This window comes from Talpa europaea (assembly GCF_964194135.1).
Source record: "Talpa europaea genome assembly, chromosome: X".
In the NCBI taxonomy this organism is placed as follows: Eukaryota; Metazoa; Chordata; class Mammalia; order Eulipotyphla; family Talpidae; genus Talpa; species Talpa europaea.
This window is the reverse complement of record NC_140081.1, coordinates 12,280,721-12,303,020: the sequence shown is the minus strand read 5'-3', so window position 1 is coordinate 12,303,020 and position 22,300 is coordinate 12,280,721. Positions and strand designations below refer to the sequence as shown.

The window sequence follows — 22,300 nt, the reverse complement described above, 5'->3', positions numbered from 1 at the left end:
GATGTATCAGTTATTTTATCTGTGAAAAAGAACACCGTCAAATAGAATTTTCTTTGATGATGAAAATATTTTTTATCTGTTCTTTCCATTCGTTGGCTGCTGTGCACATGAGAAGTGGCCAGTATAACTGAGATGAATTTCTAATTGTAATTAATTTAAATGTAAATGAAATAGCCAACAGTGGCTAGTGGCTTCTGAATTGGACAGTGCAGACCTAAGGTTTTAAAAGTGTAGAAAATGAAAAACAAAACAAAACAAATGTAAGTGTAGAAAATGGATGCTGTTTTTTCTTCTTGGGTCATTCAAAGTAGATAGAGACCGATGTACTACCCTGTCACCTGGGACTATGAGGCTGTGTCAGAAAAGTCTCTGGTTAAGCTAAAATGAAAGGTGCTCACTGACTTTATAGGTACTTTTTACAAAAGGAATGGTAATGTGGCATGTGCCTGCTGAGTGACTAAGGGGGTTCTTCTTCGGTCCTTGGAGTCCCCAGTAGCTTTTTTCTGTTGCCCCAAACTGGGCATTCAGTGTAGCTATTTTAAGATTTGTGTGGCTCTAGGCACAATGAACTTTATAAAGTCTGTTCACACAGTTATCTCCTTGAGATGATATTGCTGGACCCATTTAAGGGTGAGGAAATTAAGGCCCCAGAGTGGTTAAGTGACTTAATAAAGGGCTCACTAATGGTTCACAGTCTAAAACACAGAAGTTTGGGGGGCTCTGACACTACACTTTATTTCCCTATGCCAAAGTCTGTACTTAGTAGCCTTCACCCCAGTTACCCCTCAGCTCTAACGGCATTGACATCAGAGAGCAGCTGCTGAAACTGAACAGTAGCTGCTGGGGTCCTCCCCATAGACACCTCACCTCTGGCAACCAAAAGGTTGGGTCCTTGTCTCAGAAACACAGATGGAGTTTCTATTTGTTCCTGCTGTGCCCTGTGGTTCGATGTAAAGAAAGTTTCTGCCAAGGCAAATGGCAGGTGACCTGTGTGGGGAGTCTTTGAAAGAGAAGAAGGTTTAGCAATCACATGGTGCTCTTAGCAGTGGCAGCCACAGTGTGTGTGTTTGTGTGTGTGTGTGTGTGTGTGTGTGTAGGGGGGCGTTTATCTCCTTCCCCCCATCTCAGAGTGTCCTTCTACTCAGCTTTCTCCTAAACTGCAGCACCTGGAGAAAGGCAGCAGAACAAATGACTAAAATCTCTATTTCTCATGCGTATTTGGTTTTCACACATACTTCCTAGGACACAGCTCCCAAACCCTTGAAATTTCCTAAGTGTTGAGAGTGATAAAGGTGTCTCACTATGTTAATGAGTAACTTTTGGACTGAGGATGTGGCGTGGTTACCAGGGGAGCCAATCATGTGATTAGAAGGTTGGAACTTCCACCCCCTCCCCCACACACACCTCCAGGGAGGGGAGAGGGGCTAGATTTCAATAGCCGATGGGCAGTGAGTTAACTAATCATGTCTATAGAATGAAGCCTTCATAAAAGCCCAGAAGGAGGGGGCTTCAGAGAATTTCTGGGCTGGTGAGCACGTGAGTGTGAAGATTTGGGGGAGACTGGCACACCCAGAAAGGGGTTGGAAGCACCATGCCTTTTCTTCATACCTTGCCCTGTGTGTTTCTTCATTCTGGTTGTTTATTCGGATCCTTTAGTACCATTTGTAATAAATCAGTGAGTTTTGTGTGTTATGTCAGTAATCAAACTTGGAAGGGGATCCTGGGAACCTCTGATTTATAGCCAGTCGGTCAGAAGCACAGATAGTAATCTGGGCTTGGGATGGACACTTGAAGTGTGTGGAGGGGCTTGTGGGAACTCTGTATCTGTAGCTGGTTCATCAGCAGCCAGGTAACAGCCTGGACTTGCAGCTGGCGTCTGAGGTCAGGGGGAGGGGTTGGGAGACTGAGCTCTTTACCTGTGAGATCTGATGCTATCTCTGCCGGGGTCTGAGAACTACTGGTTGGTATGCGGTAGCCTACTGACACCCCAAGTGGGACCTGGATCTAAGAACCCAATATTTACCATCAAAGTCTGATCCCTAAACCAGCAGGAACAGCATTTGGGAAACTCTTAGAAATGCAAATTTTCACCCCTTCCCCAAGCTTACAGAATCAGAAACTCACCTGGGGGTGGTGAGGTCAGACATCAGTGTCTGGACAGGCCCCGCAGGCGATGTCTGCTCACGTTGGAGAACCACTGCCTTAGAGTATGGAGGCAACTCAATCTCACTGAATAATCAGGGCCCCCGAGGTTCGGGTCCAACAATCCCCTGCTCTAGTCAGTGTGGCCCACAGCAGCGGCCCTAGGAGCCCGCCAGAAGTGCAGAATCTCAGGGCTGCTGTCCTAAGCCTGAATCAGACGACACCTGTTACTAAAACTTCCAGGGAATTCTGAAGCACATTCGACTTTAAGAAGAACTGCTACTGCTCACTTACGCCGAGGTTACTTTGGTTTAAGGCGTGTAGGCACAGATAGGCAGAGGAATTTTCTTTGGTGGATTTGATTTTGATCCTAAATAATTACAGATTTCTTTTCTAACCCTATGAAAAGAAATTTTAGTAAGGGGAAGTGGGGAAACGGCCTGACCTAGATGGTTAAAATCTCCAGTCAGCAAAATTCTCCATTTCACAATTTCAAAGGGCTTTACAACGATCACTGTGCCTGCTGCTTCTGATCTCTGGCAATTCCAAAGACACTCTTGCCTTTGAAGTGCCTGCAGATCTACTTATGTCGGCAAGATTTCCCGGGGAAACACTGAAGTCATGTAAATTAAGTGAGAGAGGAGAGTTATCAACTCTCACCTAAATTGCTGGAGAATCCCTGTCTGGCAGGCCGGGCTGTCAGGACAGGGGAAGAGAAGCTTGAGGTGGAAGCCCACAGCCTCCTAGGGCTTTTCATTCCACAGCCACTCCCCTAGGCAGGAAGTGAAGCTTCCTTTGTGTGCAGAGCCCTGTCAAGCTCGAAGATGAGGTTTCAAGCCCGAGACACCACCTTGAAGAGCTGAAATGCAATCTGCCCACCCCACTGACAGCTCTGCCTGCGAAGAATTTAGGAGCTGCGTGCTCAGCAGTGGGATGGAGCCAATCGTTTGTAATGACTCAGATGGACTCTCTGAAGACCAACAAATTGCCAATCTGAGTATTGAGAATGTAGATTAGCCCCCATCCTTGCCTGTTGGATCAAAGAGGAAAAAAACCTAGGCAATAGTGGCTCTTCAAGACCTGGTCCATATGAGGAAATAAGAGTCATTTTCAAAGTGAATAGCAATGATGATGATCCCCCTGCAGAGGATATCCCATAACGTATGTCACTGCATCCTCACCTATGTGGGGATGGGTGCGTGTGTCCATGAGAAACCCTCTTCTCCCGGAGGTGAGACGACTTGCCCAGTCACTCCTTAGAAGAACTGGGGCTTCAGCTCAGCTTTCCTAACTGCGGTGGCAGTGTTCTGCTCACAACCAAGCCATATGAGCCTTGCTACGCGAAGTGCCCCCCCCCCCCCACGCAGCATCAACATCGCCAGAGCACTTGCTATAAATTCAGAATCGCGGGGCCCACCTCAGGCAGAATCAGAGTCTGCATTTTCACAAGATGCCCCAGTGATGCACACACGTTAGAAAAGGGTCTAGGAACAGTCTTTTCTCTGTGTGACCTCCGGCCTCCATGCTCAACCAAAACAAAAGGCAACCTACAAATGGGAAAAATTACAGTACTAAGTATCACAAAGACCTTTTGAGCACTTACCATGCTGGTGTATATCAGAGAGGCTTTTTGTTTGTTTTTTGGAGATGGAAGGAATTGACACAGCCTTGGTATCTGACAGTTAAGGAGCAGGAGAGCCTTGTGGGGAACAGGCAAAGGAATTTCACCTTCATGGCTGAGAAATGAGCAGTTCTTAGTGTTTTTGTGAAACTCACCAGCGATGCAGAGATATACTGATTTTATACCAGTATCTTTTTTTTTTTTTTTTTTTTTTTAAGGTTCACCTCTTAGAACAAGTCTTTGTGTTTTCCTGGGCTCTCAAGATGAGCGAGGCAAAGCAACACAGAATGAGAACCTCTCGAACATTCATACCACAGCTGAGAAAGCCACTTGTTCCTGATTTTTTTTCTTTAAACCTGTCTCTTGTTTACATTTGAGTATGGTTGTGGCCAATGTTTGAGACTTTTTCTTGCAAATGAGGATGTGCAGTGAAGCACTGGCTTTGAGGATATTTGTTGAGAACTGCATAGTGTTTGTTCCACCCTTCCACATGGGACTTAAACCTCTAGAAACTGAGGTCAAGTTGATGCCTTTCCAAACTGTACTTGGACTAGCGGAGCTAGTCAAGTGTTTGGTTTTCTAAGAATTTCCCTTTGGCTGATCCCGAAGCAGAATGGATGCTTCTTGCTTGTAACAAGTTTGAAATCAGGAGTTGTCAAGGATGAAAAATGAAGACAGATCTAAAGAAATTACATGGTCATGCCACCAGGCAAAATTCTATTTGACCAAAATGAATCAGTAGGGCAGGAGAACATATTTCCTATCCTCCAAGCCATAACCAACGGGGACTCATTTAGTACCTGCTACACACCCTACATAGGTCCAGGGGAGATGCGGGGATGTTGAACATTGTTCCTGTCCTTGAAGAGCTTACGCTCTTCCTCAAGGGTAGCTATCACAAGACAGTTCAGCAAATTATATAATGGTGTGTATACAGTTAAGTAGCAAAGAGCATGGATACAAGAAAAAAAAAAAAGAATGTGGATATGACTGAAAACCAGACAGATTTAAGGAACAGAAGGAGCCGTGGATCTGGGAAGGTCTTAGAAAGTAGTAGGCATGGGAGTCTGACCTTAAAGCGTAGGAGCATTTCTAGGGAGAACAACAAAAGTAGACGAGTGGAGAGGGGCTAATGACAAGAGGGCCTACAGACTTCTCTCGTAGTCATAAAGGATGAAGGGGCTGGATGCGGGCCATTCAAACGAGGTTTGGCTTGTAAAATCCCAAGTCCTGGTGGAGTCCAGGCCCTGTTGGGAATCATCTTAGCCACCATCCAGGGGCAAAACTGAAAATGCAGATGACGATCAAAGTCAAGAATAACGACACGGCTGTGCTGGGTTCATTCTTGCTTCATGGAGATGGAATCCTGGCCATCTTGTTGAGGAAGGCCTGAGCATCCCCGAGGAACCTGGGCCCTGGAACCCTACATGTATAACTCCAGATGGGCGTAAACCCTCAGGGAAGATGGTCTCAAGGTCGCACCCATCTTCTGTCAGCGCTGGCTTGCCTCTACGTACGTACCAGGCACTTACTGCACCTGTAGTTCTTTGCCTGAGGCTTTTGTAAAACAACATCAACAAAGACAATCCTGATGTAAAGATCCGGACAACATCTGCAATCGCCAGAGATTTATTTAAAACCCGTGATGCAGTCGGTTCAACCAGTGATGGCCGGGGAGTTGGGGAGTAAGTAGGTGGCTTCTCCACCCACAGTTGGGGTACCTGAGACACCTGCTCCATAGTGTCTCCCCGTGTCCTTGGGAGCTGGGGGGGGGCATGGGGGCACTGGCAAGAGAATACTGCCCTGACTGGCTCCACCTCTCTGAGGATCACATTTCCACTTCCTTACCGGTGTCTTAGATATCATCTCCCCCAAGATGACTGCTTATACGCAAATTCTCATCTCACCTGTGTCTAGGGCCTAGAAGTTAAACCGAAAGTGGAAGACCTAACAATGGGGATTTTTTTTTTTTAATTCCAGAAACAATATTCTCAAGAGCATTTCTTAGAGAGCGAGAAGATAAAAATAGCCTCCTATTCCCTCATTGCCTCTTTTTTGGTTCAAAATATGAATTCTGAAGTTGAAGGCACGACATGTTATTCAGGGCTTCCCATATGAAATAACAACTGGTGTTGATTTCCTCCCCCCTTTATTTTTGTCTCTTAAAGGTTAGAGATTACTCACCTCCCCTGCTGGTCATTAAACCCGTCTGGCAGGATTCCTCGGAAGTTCTGCGGCCTCCTGGGCATGGGGCCTTGGCACAGGCAGTCTGCAGACAGGCCTGCTTGCTGTGATGTGCTACCAAGCAGGTGACTTCAAAGGTCTGCTTCAAGCCTAGCTCAATGATCACTTGGGGCTCATACTGAGCCCCAAAGTCAGGTACCAGATGGTGCATCCCGCAGAGTCAAAGTTGATCAGCCCCTCAGCACCTCGAATCTCCCCAGCTCCTCAGTGGAGGGCTGCTGCAAGCTTTCAGGCGTGAACCAAATCACTTCTGGCTCCCGGCCCCATTCTCTTCCTTTTCCTAAGGAGTCACCAGTTCGTGCTGAGCTGTTCTGCCAGGGGTGTGGGGCTGGTGACTCCTGACAGTTTTTGTGTTAGTTTTTAAAAAGGGTCACCCTTCACTGTCACCAATCCAGCACCTGTCAAGATCCCAGGAGTCATTAAAAAAGGGGGGCTTCCTCACACAGTGGCTTTATGTTGACGTTTCCGTTTAAATGGAAGCTTACCCTACCTTTGTCCCAAATGCTAGTCTGCATGGGGAAGTCAAAGATCGCTCCCCAAATCTGAATGAGACAAGGGAGTGGGCATTTTGCTGTTACCAGTCCAACAAATGAAATGTGCTCCAAAGCCAGACAGCCCTGGAATGATGTTGTACCTGCATTATTTGGACGCACCACCTCTGAAAGGAGAATGCAGCACGGTCTGCTGGTCTCAGGTTTTCTCAAGTGCAGAAATAAAGTGCAAAAGGCACCTGGCTGGCCCAGCAGATCCATGAATGCTGCACTCTCTCCAGCCTGGGCTCAATCTTTTCTAGGAGTATCTGGCTGAGTCCCTGGAGACCAGCCTGTCCAAGGCATCATAGCACCTGTCACCAGACAAAGCCCCTGAGGTGCTAAGAGCAGATTCCAGCCTGAGGGTCTCTGGAGATGACTTTTTTAAAAAGATTTATTTATTTATTTATACAAGCACTGGGTACAGTCAAAAGCATGGGAGGGTGAGAGAATTCACCAGAGCCAGAGCGGGGAACAGAACAGGCAGACCGACGAAATACACTGCTGAGGGGAGCACTGGGCGCGGCAGGAGAGGTCTGTCACGCCATGTGGGACCCTTGCCGGGGGCCGGGGATCAAACCGCACTGCAGAGGCTGTGGGCTGCTTTGCAGCCCAGCGCTCAAACGCTGCGCCACCAGGGGAGGACCTGTGGAGATGACTTTTGAGGTACCTTCCAAGTGCAAGGGTCTTTGATCCCCTGTTCCTTGGATGCAAGCCCTTCCTTGATAATTTAACCTTCAGAAGCTCGGAGCAAGGGGACTAGGCAATGAAGTATGGCCTCCTCACAGGCCGCTGCTCATTGGGTGGGGGGGGGGGTGTGTCTCCCATGTCAGAAGCTCGGCCTGGCAGGGAACTGCTACAGGGTGAGGGTCTGGCCTGCTGTGGCGACACACTGACAGGTCTCAAGGCCAGCGTCAATTCAGCAGCTTTGCCATTCAAACAGTTGGGCCGTGTTCACTTTCTTGGGTTGCTCTCCAGGGGGATTTAGACCATTGGCCAGAGGTGTAGGAGAGAGCGAGGTAACTGGGGAAAGTGACATGGCAAAATCAGGTCTCTGCCCGATTACCCAAAAGAGTATCTCCGCAGAGGTGGTAGTACTGTCAAAGTTCCATAAGATTTTTGGATATGAATTTCACTTTTGCATTTTTTAGCTTCATATCAATGCAAGTGAAAAAAAAAAAAACCTAACAAAACAAGAGGCACGTACGAACAAACACCTTTAAGCAGAGTTTGGTGCCAGGTGATTGTTTGCAGTGGTGGGGGGGCTGTCCTGTGTGCATGAGATATTTGTCTGCCTCCCAGTTTCAACCCACTTAATGCCAGCAGTATCAACCCCCCCAGCTGTGATAACTGAAAATGTCTCCAGCCACTGCCAAATGCCCCCTGGGGGCCACACTCTCTCAGAGGTTATTTAACAGAATTAACTTCCTGAAATTACTCTAGTCATTGGGGAGACAGTGTAAGAACTCCTTTATGTTAAGGACCAAAGAGTAAATATTGTAGGATTGGAGAGCCACATGCCATATCTGCCTCATATTCTTCTTTGTTTTTGTTTTGTTACAATTTTTAAAAATGTGAATACTCATTGGAGGCCCCAAAACAGATTAGGAACTTTCTGATCCTCAGTCGGTGGAGGTGATGGTGATTCCTGTAATGATTGAAAGTGCTGAGACAGCCACTATGGAATGCTGTGCAGAGATTCCTGAAAACACTAAAAATGAAGCTACCATAGACCCAGAGATTCCACTCCTAGGAATCTACCCAAAGGACACAAAAACACGAATTTGAAAGGAAACCTGCACTCCTATGTTTACTGCAGCGCTATTTAGGATAGCCAAGCTATGGAAACACTCTAAGTGCCCCGAGGCAGATGACTGGATCAAGAAGATGTGGTCCATATACACAATGGAATACTACCCAGCCATCAAAAAAGAGAAACTCATGCCATTTGTGGCAACATGGATGAAGCTGGAAGGGATCATGCTCAGCGAAATAAGGCAGAAGGAAAAAGAGAAATATCAGATGGCTTCACTGATATGGGGAATATAGAGAAACCAAAGGGTCAGACAAAGACAGAACTTGCAAACTGACCATAGACCCGAGGCCTGAGGGGAGAGGGGCAGAGGGGAAAAGCACCAAAAAACTGAGGGAGAGAAGAGCACAAGGACTGTGGTGCTGGGAGAACCACCAAGAACCACCAGAACTACAGCTAAGAGGACCAATCAAATACTGTCCACAGATTAACGATGTAAGGGAAAAAAGTACTTAATAAAAAAATAAAATGAACAAAATCTAAAAAATTCTACAAAGAAAGAGTGCTGAGACTATTTGAACGAAACTGGGATCTTGAGCCAGCTACTGGTTCTTCCTAACCCAGAGTTAACAGACAGGCTGCCCTTCTTTGAAAGCCTTAAGTAAACCCGGCCAAGTCAAGTTCTATTAATTATGTTTTGCACTTGATTCTACCCAATGCATTTAAATATAAAAAGCTTAAATAAGATAGAAACTCCATGCTTGAACAAAGTGAGATTCTCCAGCAAATGTAAGAATGTCTGCATAGTGAGGAAACGGCCTCTCCTTGGCCTTGAAATAAAATAGTTTGAAGCTCTGCCCGAGAAGACACAATGTGTAGAGAAATAGCCTAGCCGATTTCAGAAGGGAAATATGTTTTGATAGGACTACAGAGGTTGTCAAGGAAGGAGGAATGGTGTCCTGGAAAAAAAAGAGACGCCTAGAAACAGCTTGTAAAATTGTAACTACAAAAAGGTCATTTTGAAAATACATCTGGAAGTAGTTTCTATGCAACTTTTGTTGCCAATCACGTAAAGGTCTAGGTAAACTAGGGCAGATCCATTCAACAGGTATTTATTGAGCCTCTACTGGGTGTTACGGACTGTGTGAGGCCCTGGAGCTGACGCCACAGGGCCTCTGCCAGTAAACACCCCTCAGAGTCACTACACTCAATCATGCAGAGAATTTTTTCCAGTAAGATAGTCATCCTTTGTGGATTGCTAATTATAAATCTCTTACCCTTTCATCTAAATGCTTTGGGGCATTCTATATGTGGATTTCATTGAAACCAGACAGAATCAGTCTCTGGAAAATGTCTTTATGATTCACTTACTACCGTTAGGACATCGGTAGGGGATGGGTAGGAGACTTTGGTCAAATGTACTTCACGTGGACAGCAAAATGTACATTGAATATCATTCAAATATCATGAGAGGCAGTAAATGCACATGAGAGGCAGTGAATGCACATGAAAGGAGCACTGGGCTAGGACTCAAAAACCCTGGGTTCATTTCTGGTTCTGTCCTTTTCTTCTTTCTATGGCCAAGTCAGCTAACTTCTAAGAAGCAGCCTTCTCATCTGTAAAATAAGATAACAGCACTTTTCCTGCCTACCCCGGGGGTGTTTATTGTATTTAAACATACCGTCTGTTCCTAACTTATAAAATACTCTAAAATGATATTATTATGTGGACTAAGCTAAACTGTTTCTTCGTTCCACATGGATGATCCTGAGTAGTATCCTGGTCACAGCCCAGACCAGTTATCAGTAAGACTTTCTTATATTTCATTTTGGTGAAGAAATGTTATCAGAGAAAATGTAAAAGTTTACGAGGCCCTGCTTTGAAATTTGCTCTGAAACCAACACCAGGGGTTTTGTTAAAATATAATGAGGTCAATTTAAGGTTCAGAAACTGATGGTGGATCCCTTACCAGCACCATCAGGCCCCGCCCACTTCTGCCTTCCAGTGTTCAGAGCAAATCACTGCTCAGGAGTCATCCCTCCGGAGCCAAATTTTAGACTGCAGGATCGGTATGGCCATCCTGTTGTGCTTACACATTTGAGAAAGCTCTTCCAAGCCAGATCAAGCTGGATTTTCAAGCATAGTTTTTTTTTTTTCTTTTCTCAGTGAATTATATTAAAAAAAAAAATCAACCCAGATCATCATTTGTGGTCATCATCACCTCCCAGTCTGTCTTTGGCCAGAAATGAGTGGACTCATGTCCCGAGAAGGATGTCCCTCACGGAACAGGCACATCCGCAGAGCGCCGTGAGGAGTAAGAGGGCTCCTCCCCAGCTCCAAGTGGCACCTGCTCAGCCCGGCCAGTGACTGCCCCCGGCTTCCCCGTGGGGCCCTGAGAAAGCCTCCAACCCAGGTTATGGCTGGTCCACTCTGTTTCAAGTGTGATGCCAGAAAACAGACAGGGGCAGGTTGGCGTTGTGTACAATGTCAATGTCAGTGCCAGCCTCGATGCCAGCTCGAGCATCCGAATAAGCCTCTGAGGGGGCGAAATGGTGACTCTAAAACTCCTAACACCTCTTGCAAAGGACAAGTCTTCATCTCGTCTCTAGTGGAAAACAGCGGCGATGTGTACGTGCTTGTTCCCGCACTTTACATTGCCATGACTACTGAAAAGCTATTCGCCTGTGCCCCCATACCTGCCAAATATGGGGGCTAGATGTAGAAAGAAAAATGGATACATATGAAGCCAAAGGCGATTTCCTTGGTTTCCTGAACCTGGCTTTCCTAAGCTGCATGAATTCACTTGAGCAGAGAGCCAGCCATCAGCTGGAAATGAGCGCTGACCACAACTGGACTCAGTTTTGACTTCACCCCACACCTGGGGTATGGAAAACCATCCCAGTGTTTAAAATGATTGACTGGCAAGACCTCTGTCCTTAATGCTGCCCTTTACACATGGAGGCGAAGCCAGACCCCTCTCCAGGGCCCGCTTTCCCTCCTAGTATGGTTTTCTGTCTTGAGCAGATCAAAATCAAATAGAGAAGCCATCGGGTTGAAGAGAAATCCGATGTGCCCGCTGTTGTCTCATTAACATCGACAATGAATGTAAACCCTTCACAGTGGCATTTGTTGTGTGTGTGGGGGGAGACACAAAAGGAAACATCATTTAATAGATCATCTATCAAAAGGTGGGGCAGCTTTCCAACTGTCAGGACTGGCTAAATTATAGTTTCCCTAAGCCTGTGATGAAACTTCTACAGGTTTGTTTTTTTTTTGGAAAGCATTAGCAGCACTGTTTATCTGTGTCAAAATATGTTCACTGAAGTATGGGGGGAAAAGTATGTTGGAAGTATCATCCTGAGAGAAGCAAACTGCTCGGGATTAATGTTACTAAGGTTCTGTGATGACTGAAGACGTGTGATGATGTGTGTGACATTCAAAATATCGTGAGCCATGCAATGTGGGAAGAAGGTCCTAATTTCATTGAATGCCCAGATTCCGAACCTCATTACTAATTGCTGACTGATCATGTGTCAACAAATGGAGGGAAATAATAGAGGAAAATTCGCTTCTCTAGGGAGAAAGGGTTACCTGTAGAGGAAGAGAAGGGGCAAGAATTGCCCCCTGTTCACTGGCTGACTCCCCTTGGGGTAAGCAGATTAGAAACCTAACTGGTCTGCAGTCCCATGTCTGCAGCAGAGACCCACACAAAACCAGCACCTTCCACCCCTGGGCTGCAGGGCACCCGTTGGGACTGGTTCCCCTTAGCCCTCCAGGCGGGACAACCTTAAGTAAAGCAACGTCAGTCCACAGCAGGGACCAAAAGAACATTCTCACGTATTTCTGCTTTGGTCTGTCAAGGTGTCTACTTCTCCATCCTTAGTCATCGCTCCTTTGCTTTTCTAAGGAACTTCCTGAAAGTTATCACCATTAACCTCACTGTTCACAGCAAACGCCCAGCCAACCTGTTTATGTAGTGGCGTCCTCTCGCCAGCTGCTAGGTTGGCTGCGCTCTTCAGGGCCACACAGCGTGACTGCTGTCCTCCATGTTCAGGCTCAGCCCCTGACCCTCCCGCCGCAAGTCACCCGAATAAGAGTGGATCCTTGGAATCCCTCTTTGCCCAAAGAAGTTTCTGCATTTCCGAGGAGAGGAGCTGCTGTGCCAGCTTGGTATGACTGCCCATTGTCAGAACCCCTGCAACCCCAGACGACGAGGTGGCCACCTCGCTGCGGGGAGCTCGAGGCAGGGCAGAGCCCCTGTCCTGGGCCGAACCACACTTGTTTAGGGGGGGTGGGGGTGGGGTGGGGGGAGACACGTCTCTCACCGTCTGCTTCACGGTCTACTCGGCTCCCTCAGAGCCCCTGCAAGCGGCCTTTGCCCAGACCCTCCGGGGCCAGAGCGCGGAAGGGAAACGGGGGACGGGTGAGAGCGGTCTGCGAATTTCGCCGTCCCCCCGCCCCCCTCCAAGCATAGTATTTTGTGTTCGAGTCGCAGACTTTCCAGAACGTCTTTTCCAGTTTTTGTCCTTCCCGGTCCAGTTACCCCAAAGCGCCCCAGCCCCCAAGACCGGTGCAAGCAAAACAAGCGCACCGGCCACCCCGCCGAGGCCGCCGCCGCCGCCCCAACTGTTGCAGCAGCCGCCGGGGTGGCGGCGAGGGCCGGGCCGGGCCCCGGACGCTCCTTTGCCCGGGCGGGTGGGAGGCTGCGGGCGGTCGCCGAGGGGCGCGCGGCGCAGGGGAGCCCCTGCGGCAGCCGCCCGGGATGGGAGAGGCGGCGCCGCGAGCCCGGACCCCAGCGCAGAGCCCGCCCGGCGTCGGCAGCGGGCCCGACGGAGGCTGCCCGCGCCCGCCCCCCGCTCACCTTTAAGATCAGGTCCGTGTGGTGCTGGTCCAGCATGTTGGCTTTCTGGAAGGAGGTGACGATGACCCGGCCGTAGCGCCCCGGGGTCTGCAGGTCCGAGTAGAGACGGTGCTTGGAGCGGTTGACCGGGAAGAGGCTGTTGACGAGATTGCGCTCGATCTTGGCGAGGCTGTGCTGGGGCGCCAGCAGGTGCTCCACGCTCTCCTCGACCTGGTAGCGGCTGAAGCTGGCGCCGAGCAGGATGGAGATGAGCACCGGCGCCGAGGCGAAGAAGACCGGGTGGCTGGCAATGAAGTGGCCGAGCCGGGAGAAACACGTCCTCAAGCCCCTGTGCAGAACCTGCCGCAGCATCCTAGAGCAGAGCGGGCGCGGGAGGAGGGCGAGGCGCACGCTCGGCGCGGGCTCGGGCGGCGGCGGCGGCGGCGGCGGCGGCGGCGGTGGCGGCGCCCGCGGCGGCGGCGGCGGCGGCGGCGGCGGCGGCGAGACCCTGAGCTCTCCCGAAGCCGCGGCGCCACCATCGGGGAGTCCCGCGCCGCGCCTCGGGAGGGTCCCCGCGGGCCGGAGACACGCCCTCCTGCCCGCGGCCGCGCCGGCCCGGAGAGCCCCCCAGCTCGGCGGCCTCCGCGCCGCCCCCACCCCGCCCTACCCCGCGCGCCCTCCCCACCCCCCCGCCGCCTCCCGGCCCGAGGGGCTCCGCGCGGCGCGGCCGCGTCCCGGCTCAGCGCGGGAGGGGCCCGGAGCAGCCCCCGCGGCGCGTCAGGACCCCACTCACCCGACCCCCGAGGCCAACGACGGGGTGGCGCGGGGAGCGGCGGCGGCGCGATCGCGGGGAGACTCTGCGCGCCAGCCTAGGAACACGAGGACAGAGAACGCCGGGCTACACCCAGTCCCTCCCCGCCCGCGCCCCCTCCCCCGGCCCGCCCCGCCGCGCGCGCCCTCCCCGCCCGGCCTCCGCGGGCACCCGGGCGGGAGCCGGCGAAGGGCCCCGGCTCCGCGAAGAAAAAGTAAAGAGTTCTCCCAGGGGCGTCGGACGGACCCGCTCGCAGCCGAGTCCCCCCAGAGGCGGAAAGGAGGAGGCCGAGGGCTGCGTGCGCCCCGGCTCTCGCCAGGCTCAGGTGGTGGCGCGCACTGGCTGGCGCGGAGAGGGGGTGGGGAGCGCCGACGCGCGCGCGTGGAAATCACGCCTCCTCCCAAGTACGAGCCACTGAAAATGCCCCCCAGGCCGCAGCCTCCGCGGGCCCGCGGGGTCCGGGCGCGCGTCTGGGGCAGGTCCCCCCGAAAGGCGCCCGCGCCCAGCCGCTCCTGTCGCCCCGCTTTCGGGTCGCCCGGACCACCGCGCGGCTCGGCCCGTCCGGGCGCCCCTCCACCTGCCCCCCACCCCGGCCCCGGAATAAAAGTGCTGATAATGACTGTCGGTCGCTGGATCCTGCGGTCGCCGGGGCTCCGGAGCTGCCTGCCCGCCGGCTCCACACTGCGTCCAGCTTCTCCTCCCTCTGTCGTCACTGGCGGGTCTGGGGGACCTGGTGCGGCGGGGCTGGAGCGGGCGCCCCTGCGGGCGCGGAGCGTCTGTGAACAGCTGCTCGGGGACTCAGCCGCGCTCCCCCGCGCGCCTCCGGCCCGCCCTCCCCTCACACGCGCGAGCGGGGCGGTGGGGACACCTTATCCGGGACCCGGAGAGAGCGCGGCCTCGGGGCGTGCCGAGCCGCAGGGGGCGCGGGGGAGCCCGGGGGGCGCGGACGGCTCGGCAAAGTTGGGCGTGTGCGTGTGCGCGCCAGCCGCGAGCTCCCGGGCGGCCGCCGCGGCTCCCCTCGCGCTCCCCCTCCAGAGAATTCCCCGCGAAGGCGGGCGCCGGCTCCGGGCGGGGGAGAGACCTGCGGCGGCGGCGGGAACGGCCACGCACAGGTACAAGTGAGCGCGTCTCGTCGCGCGCCCCAGCGCCGGGGGCCGGCGGCGGCACAGCAGTCTGGGGCCGCGGAGCCCGGGCCGCCGGGGCGTTGTGCCGGGCCAGGGGGCGGGGGCCGGGCCGCGCCGAAGGGTCCCCGGGCTTCGCGCCCCGAGCTTTGGGCCTGCCCAGCCCGCGCCTCCGGCCCCGCCCGCTCGGCCTGCTGAAGCCAAGGGGCGAGCGAGAGGCGGCGGCGACTGCCACCCGGTCCCGGCAGGGTGGCCCGCACCCCGGAGCGTGGGCTGGCACGTTCACCCGAGCTGGAGGGAAAGGGGGTTGGGAGGAGAGGGGGCGGGGGGCGAGGGGGCGGGTGAGCGAGTGAGGGAACGCGGCTCAGGGACGCATGGCCCCGGCGTGGCCACCCCAGACCGCCCGGTGCCAGGCCCTCCACTTCTCACACTCAACTTGGGAACTTGCACGTTACAAACAGGAAGTCGTGGGCTGGGGATTCCTCCTTTTTTGGCTCCTCGCCTCCTTTCCGCCCCGCTCTCTGACCCCCGCACCCCATAGTTCTCGGAGACACCTGCAACTCCCGCGCGGTCGGCTCCGCGCCGCCTCGCTCCCCGCGCCCCTGTCCCCGGTCACTCTCTCGGCCACTTTCCGCTCAGCCTCGCCGTTGCCCACCCCGCTCGCGCCTTCCAAAGGCTCTTCCTGGACGCCCCGGGTCCTCCACAGCTTCCATCCAGTGCCCCCCTCTCCGCAGGGCCAGCCCCAGGAGCGACTTCTCGGGAGAGGCTAGTAATTCCCCTGCAGCGCGCCTCCGTGCCCTTCCCCCAGCGTCTTAATTTCTGCTCGCCGAGACGCCGCTGCTCTGCAGCGCTTTGCTGATTCACGATGATCACGGAGGGAAAAGCCTCGTTGACTTGTGCCCCTGCAAGAGGCAGGGCGAGCGCGAGGGGCGGCGAGGGCACACACTTTGAGAAACGGCCCAGCCCTGCGCAGCGGAGGTGCTACAGGGCAGATGGACGCCCCGCGCGACTCGCCGCTGGGGCGGACGGAGGGCCGGGCAGGGGAGGGGTGCGGTGGCCGCGGGAGACACTGCCAGCCCGGTTCTCGCGGCTGGGCCGGTGGCAGCTGGTGGGGAGGCATCTCTCGGGCGGCCTACAGTCGGGCTCTACGCGGGGAGCCGGTGGACAAGTCTCCTGTGCCCTGGTGCCAGCGCAGCCACGGAAGTAAGAGAAGGGAAATCAGCCCTGCAGTTCTCCTCGGGAACCCTTAACATTTGGGCGAAGCGCTTTTCGTCCTGAAGTCTTTGTCCCTCCAGATGGTTCCCTCCTAGCCTTGGTTCACGTCCCTGAAATTTCTGGCCTCTTCCTGGAAGCGCAAGGGCGGGCCTCCCTTCGCTCAGTGCTGCCCGGGGTGGGACTGCTGTCCTCCCACACGGAAAGGACCTTTCCTTTGAGACCCGGGCACTCTGTTCCTGCTGTCCTTCTGTCCACCCTACCTGCTTCCATTTGGAGACATAGAACAGTCCGGAAGTGGATCTTCCAGTCGCCTTTTGTGGCGGATAATCGAGTTAGTATTGTCTAAGTTGAGTTGGAGCAAGGCAGCAGAGCTGGCGGTGCCTCCTCCCCATTTGTCCGTCTTTTCATTCAGACATTCAGGGGAGCATTGCCACCCCCAAACACTTGGCTTTGCATTTGGGACAATGACCTTGGGGAGAGAGCTTCCAGGAGTACCTAGTACATTTCTTTTTCTTAAAAATTAACACATATTAATTGTAGCAAGTCGAGAAAAATGGGAATAAGAAAAAAGAAGGAAGCAAAAAGACAATTGTATCCCGGCCCTTGCACTACCTTCCCAAGGTAACCTCTGTCGATAACTGACTGTACACACAGACAATAGCAGCTTAAGGCTTTGAGTTCCTGGCCACTGAGGTTGAATCCTTGCTCCACTATTTACCAGATGGTGGGTGAGTAACCTAACCTCCATGCCACACTTTTCTCTTCTGGAAAATGGAGTTGCTGTGAGAACTGATTAGGCTAAAGCCCTTAAAACATTGTCTGGACTATCACAACCCCCCCCTAGCAAATATTTGTTAGAATTATAGATTTTTTTTCCCTGAGTGTGTGTGTACAAAAGAAAACCAGCCCCTGACATACAGAAGTGGGCCTGTCATCATCAGCTGGGGTGTGGTGTTGCCCTGGTACTCACAGCTAAACTTTGCTGTTCCCCAAAGCACTAATATCAGATAAGGTCATTCTGTAGCTAGGATGGATCCAGACAAAATTATTAGGATCGCTCCATAGGCATGTTCAAACACAGACAGAATGTGAACCTTGTGCAAACCACAAAAATGACCAAATGTGCCCCTCTCCTGGCTACTGTCTGTGACTATCGTGTCTTTTTTTGAAACAACAAATTATAGGCTTAGCCTTGGTCTAGCCTTCTCTCCCTTGAGATTCAGATTTGTTAACATACCCAATCATACAAACCTACCCTGGCTTCCTGACAGCATTCGATCCAGAACAGGCTCTTCTGCCTTCAACTTTTCCCCAAATCACTTAACGCAAGCCCAAATTTTATAAATGCTTGCTAGAACCTATGTACTGAGATGCCTCTCAGTTCTTCAGTGTGTATGTTCTCTTTCACTGCAACAAAAATCCAATTTGTTCAACTACTGGTCTGTTCCTGGTGGTCTTTGGCAGGAGGGCTTAAGCAATTTCTATTAAGACACTTCTCCACTTACTTTTTCTAAAACTGACTGTCATAATAAGCATTCTGATTGGTAACCATTTTTTAAACAGATCATGAATATTTTCTCATGTCAATTAATATTGCTATAAAACATTTTAATGGCACATAGAATTCTGTCCCATAGCTGACATTTAATCTATTTAAAGCTACCATATTGTTGGAATTTAGTTTTTATTAACATTTTTATTATTGTGTGTAGCAATGAGATGAGCATCCCGTACATAAATCTCTAACTGCTTCTCCATATTCTGAGGGTCAAATATTCACAACTACACTTAAAGTAGACTGCTCCTAACAGATGCCAGTCTAATTATTGTTAGATTACAAGAGACAAGGGCATTCCTTCACAGGGATTACATTTGTTGATAAAATAAATGAAATATTCCTGCTGGGGGTGATTTCTATCATCTGTTACATTTGGAATCAGTCTCTTGGCTCAGTCTTGCTTAGAGATACCAGAGAGATTGATCGCGGTGTAGAAGGAGTGGGAACTCAAAAGAAAAGCTTGTTTGGTTTCATAAGATTAGAAACAAGAGTCTACTCTTGCCCAGCAAAGCATCACGCATCAATATTTAATAATCACACCATCATTTTCTGCCTGACGGAGAACAAAACTTTTCATGCCTGTATCTTAAATCTAATAGTTCTTTGTCAACCATGAAATCACTCTGTGTAGCAGGATTGTGCAAAGGATATGTAGGCCACTACAATTAAGGGTGGCACTTAGTGTAGTGTGCTCATTAGTGCTTTATACTATCCTGAGCTCAATAACACTGATCTCTTTCTAAGTGGTGAGTGTTCCTGCTATCTTCAAAGATCTAGATAGGACTTCTTAGAGAATGAAAACCAATGCAGCATTGATTCATGTAACTCAAAAATTTTATTTGAATTATTTCAGTAAGAAAATGCCTACTGTGGTCAATAACTAGGAGACATTGAGCAAGAGATTCCCAGCTTTCAAGGAATTGATAGTTTAATAGGGTTGAATAAAAATACTGAGGGTTAAAATAGGAACGTGAGTAAAGGAAATGCCAGAGGAGAGGACACAGATGATAACTGGTGGGTCTCTAGTGTTGGACTACTTTTAGCCTAGGTTAACATCTTGCTGTTTTGAGCTTCTATGTAAATTATGTGGTATTTATGTGATATATTAATATCACTTACAATTTTTGATAGCCTTTTAATCACTGGGCTGTGTTGGCAGAAGTCCCTTTCTCTGTTCCTTTGGTATAGTCCTAAAGATGTGAGCTTTGTCAAAGAAGGTGATCACTCCTCATTCGGGGAATTCCTAAGATACGCTGTTCTCTTGCTGTCAACCTAAGTGCCACTCAGGTTTTTCCATCAAGTTAAGCTTTCCTTCCCCCACACATCTGAATGAGAATTTAGGTACATTACTCACGTTCAGCACCAAGGACAGGTCCATTTAAACCGAGTTACTCCGCCCCTTATCGCCCCCATCACTTCTAACTTGATTTAGAGAGATTTTCACGCTAAAGAGGTTCTTTAGTATAAACCAGAGAGTTAATCATCTTTTTATAAACCAGAACAGTTAAGGTGGAGATAAGTTTAAATTGCTGTACCACCATATCCAATATGATTGTTTAAAATTGTGTCCAGTATTTTCATCCCTCTAGCATGTGTTTTTATGGGAAGAGGGACATTAAAAGGGAAACATTAGGACTGACTCTAAAATATAACATCTTGAACTTTAGGAATAATTGTGCTGAAAACATAAAAGCATGGTAGAAAATGGGGGATAAAACATTTTAATGCATTTTTTGGTGCAAAGTTTAGCCCTGGGCACTCTCTTGCTGATGTAATTTGTGGAATAATTCTATGGGCTCTTAAGTTTTGTCAAACCCATTTTAAAGAGAGGAAACTGAAGATTAAGAAGATTAAATATCTTGTGCAGAGGGTGAGGGTAGAGCATGAATAGAACATGTACATATATGGAGGAGAAAATGTAACCCTCAAATCCTAATAATAAAATAAAATAAAAATGATATAACTGTAAAAAATAAATATCTTGTGTAGGGTTACACTGTAATAGACGGATAAATGGAGCCCAGGAATATCTGATCAAAATCCATGTTTTTCTAATCAATCATTCTTCTTTTAAGCAGAAAATTACTTAATTCCTTTTCTAGAACGCCTTGATTGGATATGTATCAAAAACGTCTTAGTGAGATACCGTAATATGCCATGTAATAAATGATGAGATTTCTGTATTTGCTATTCACTTAATAGTGTTGTAAAACAGCACTAGCGTGGCCTGTTCACTAATGTTTTCCTGTGTTTGGATTCATTTCTGATGTTGGTAATCCCTAGAGGCGTTCTGTGGACCAACCAAAATATTGTTATGGAACCCAAAGTGTTTACTGAACTAATCCAGCCCACTCTTTTTGCAGATGGCAAAACTTCTGTAGTTCTTGTCGGGATTCTACCAAGAAAAATCCTTCAAAATGTTAAAATGGAAAACTGTCAAGTGGTTCCAAAATACATAACAGAAAAAGCAACCAAATAGACTCTGACCTTATGCCTGTTGAAAATCTTCCATTTTTAAGTGGTTCACCAGAACTCATAACACTGCAACGGGAAAGAGTCTTTAATTCTATTCCTTTTCCTGTGTGAGGTGAAGAGACCATTATAATCTCCAGATCCATTGTCTTAGGTATGAGTATAAGGGCCATAAGGAAGCAGGGGTTTACCTGCTTTGGGGCAGTCTTTCTTTGCTGTTTATATGTTTAATCCCTTTAAAAATTGCACTCCAGAGCATAACCTAAGAACAAAGTGCTTCATCCCTTCTGTTATTAGGACTGTGTACTTCTTGCTTTGACTTTTAAAAATGACAGAGCTACAAGGCATTCTGTTCCCCATGGCTGATCCCTTCCTTCTAGTTGAGTGGCATTATGTTGGTGAATTAATTAATAGTAAAATCTGATTTACATATTCACAAATATTAGAATTGTAGAAAAGTTACACCAGGAGCAGCTCCTAGGAGAGACTAAGTGAAAGAAGAAAAACAGGTTCCTTTTTCAGACAAAGCTCAGGACTTGGCAGTTCTCGAGCTGCTATGCTTCTACCTATAGGCATCTTCTGACTATTATAAGGGGATTATTCTCAATATGGGAAGATCTGCTCCACTATGGGATAGGAGGTTTAGCCTCAGGTGAATGCCATTATGTCCTGTTGTGTGCCAAGCACCAGAAACTGAAGTAGTTTGGATACTGGCTTAGCTATCAGCAAATATGGTCCTCCATCTCGCTGTCTCCTCATTGCACTTCACATTTCTGTCCATAAAATCATCATAATAAAGATGATGATGATGTCTCCCCGGTGCGGAGAGTTTCAGGTACAAAGCATGGTAATGAATATAAAATATGTTGATGCACCACGCATATCATCGGGCCTGGTAGTTCCTAGGCCCTTTGCTAAATGTGGAGCCCGAGACATGGAAAGACCTTGCCATTGAGGTGTCCTCAGTGCATGGCCTGAGGCCAATAAATGGAACAACAAAATTGCGTAGGGACAAGGGTGTTGGTGTCACAGGACCAGCGAGAAGGTTCCCCTAATGCAGCCTGAAAAGCAGAGGATGTGTAGAGATGCTGTGTGGTCCTCTCTCTTGTCCTCTTGGCCCATTCTAGAAGTTCACGCTAGGTAGTTCCCACAAATGCTGATGGCTTCCTGCCTCTCTGTTTGAGGTATTCTCTGGCCAGAAGGCAGGCTGGAAGTGCCAGGGAGCTAACACTAGGAGTGACCCTCCATTCATGAGGGACAGGAAAATTAGATAATACCCAGGCTTCTGGGCCTCTCTGGGGACAACTCAGAGATGTGTTTCACATGCCCTCAAAGACTTCCCCGTAGTGGCCCCCCCGGTTGCCCACAGCAGTAACCCACTCACGAACACACCCTTTGTTGTTCTTTTCTCTTTTTGATATCTCCCTGCTTCACTCCCTCAATCTGCTTTCTGGGAATCCCCTCCCACTCACACCTACATCTTTGTTTCAGCATCTGTCTGTTGGGGGAACCCAGCTGAAAACAGGAGGTGGCATCCAAATGGAGCCTCAAAGGTTAGCAGTTAGTCAAGCCTGGTGAATTGAATGGCATGTAAATTATACTTCAGCAAAGGAAAAAAATACATTAGCCAGCCTGCTATGGAGGGAAAGAATATCATAGGCAGAGAGAAGAACTTTTGAAAGGACAAGGAGATGGATAATAAGGATAATTCAGGATGGATAGGCAATAGTTTGGAAAAGTAGACAAAAGCTGGGTTAAAAGGGACTTGTAAGTCTACATAGAGAGCTGGGTATATATCCTGAAAGTGTTGGAGACCCATTTCAGGATTTTAAAGGGGAAGTTTTTGGCCAGGTTTATATTTTATAAAGTTGCCCTGGTGGCCACGTGGAAAGTAGATCGAGAAACGGTAAGAATTGAGTTAGAAACCATCTAGGAGGTCCTCATAGTAATTCGGACAAGAAGAGATCAGGACATGAAGCAAAGGAGAAGCCAG

At 49.7% G+C, this 22,300-nt stretch overlaps 1 protein-coding gene across 1 annotated transcript in view; it reads right to left on the bottom strand.

The window, feature by feature from the left end:
- PTCHD1 (patched domain containing 1) overlaps window positions 1-13,502 on the bottom strand; it is a gene marked incomplete at both ends in the record, with an annotated part of 47,339 nt that extends 33,837 nt beyond the window's left edge. The window contains one exon of the mRNA XM_084258292.1: window positions 13,152-13,502. Coding sequence (XP_084114418.1) covers window positions 13,152-13,502 — 351 coding nt within the window. The remainder of the gene's footprint in view (window positions 1-13,151) is intronic.
- Between the last annotated feature and the right edge of the window lie 8,798 nt (window positions 13,503-22,300).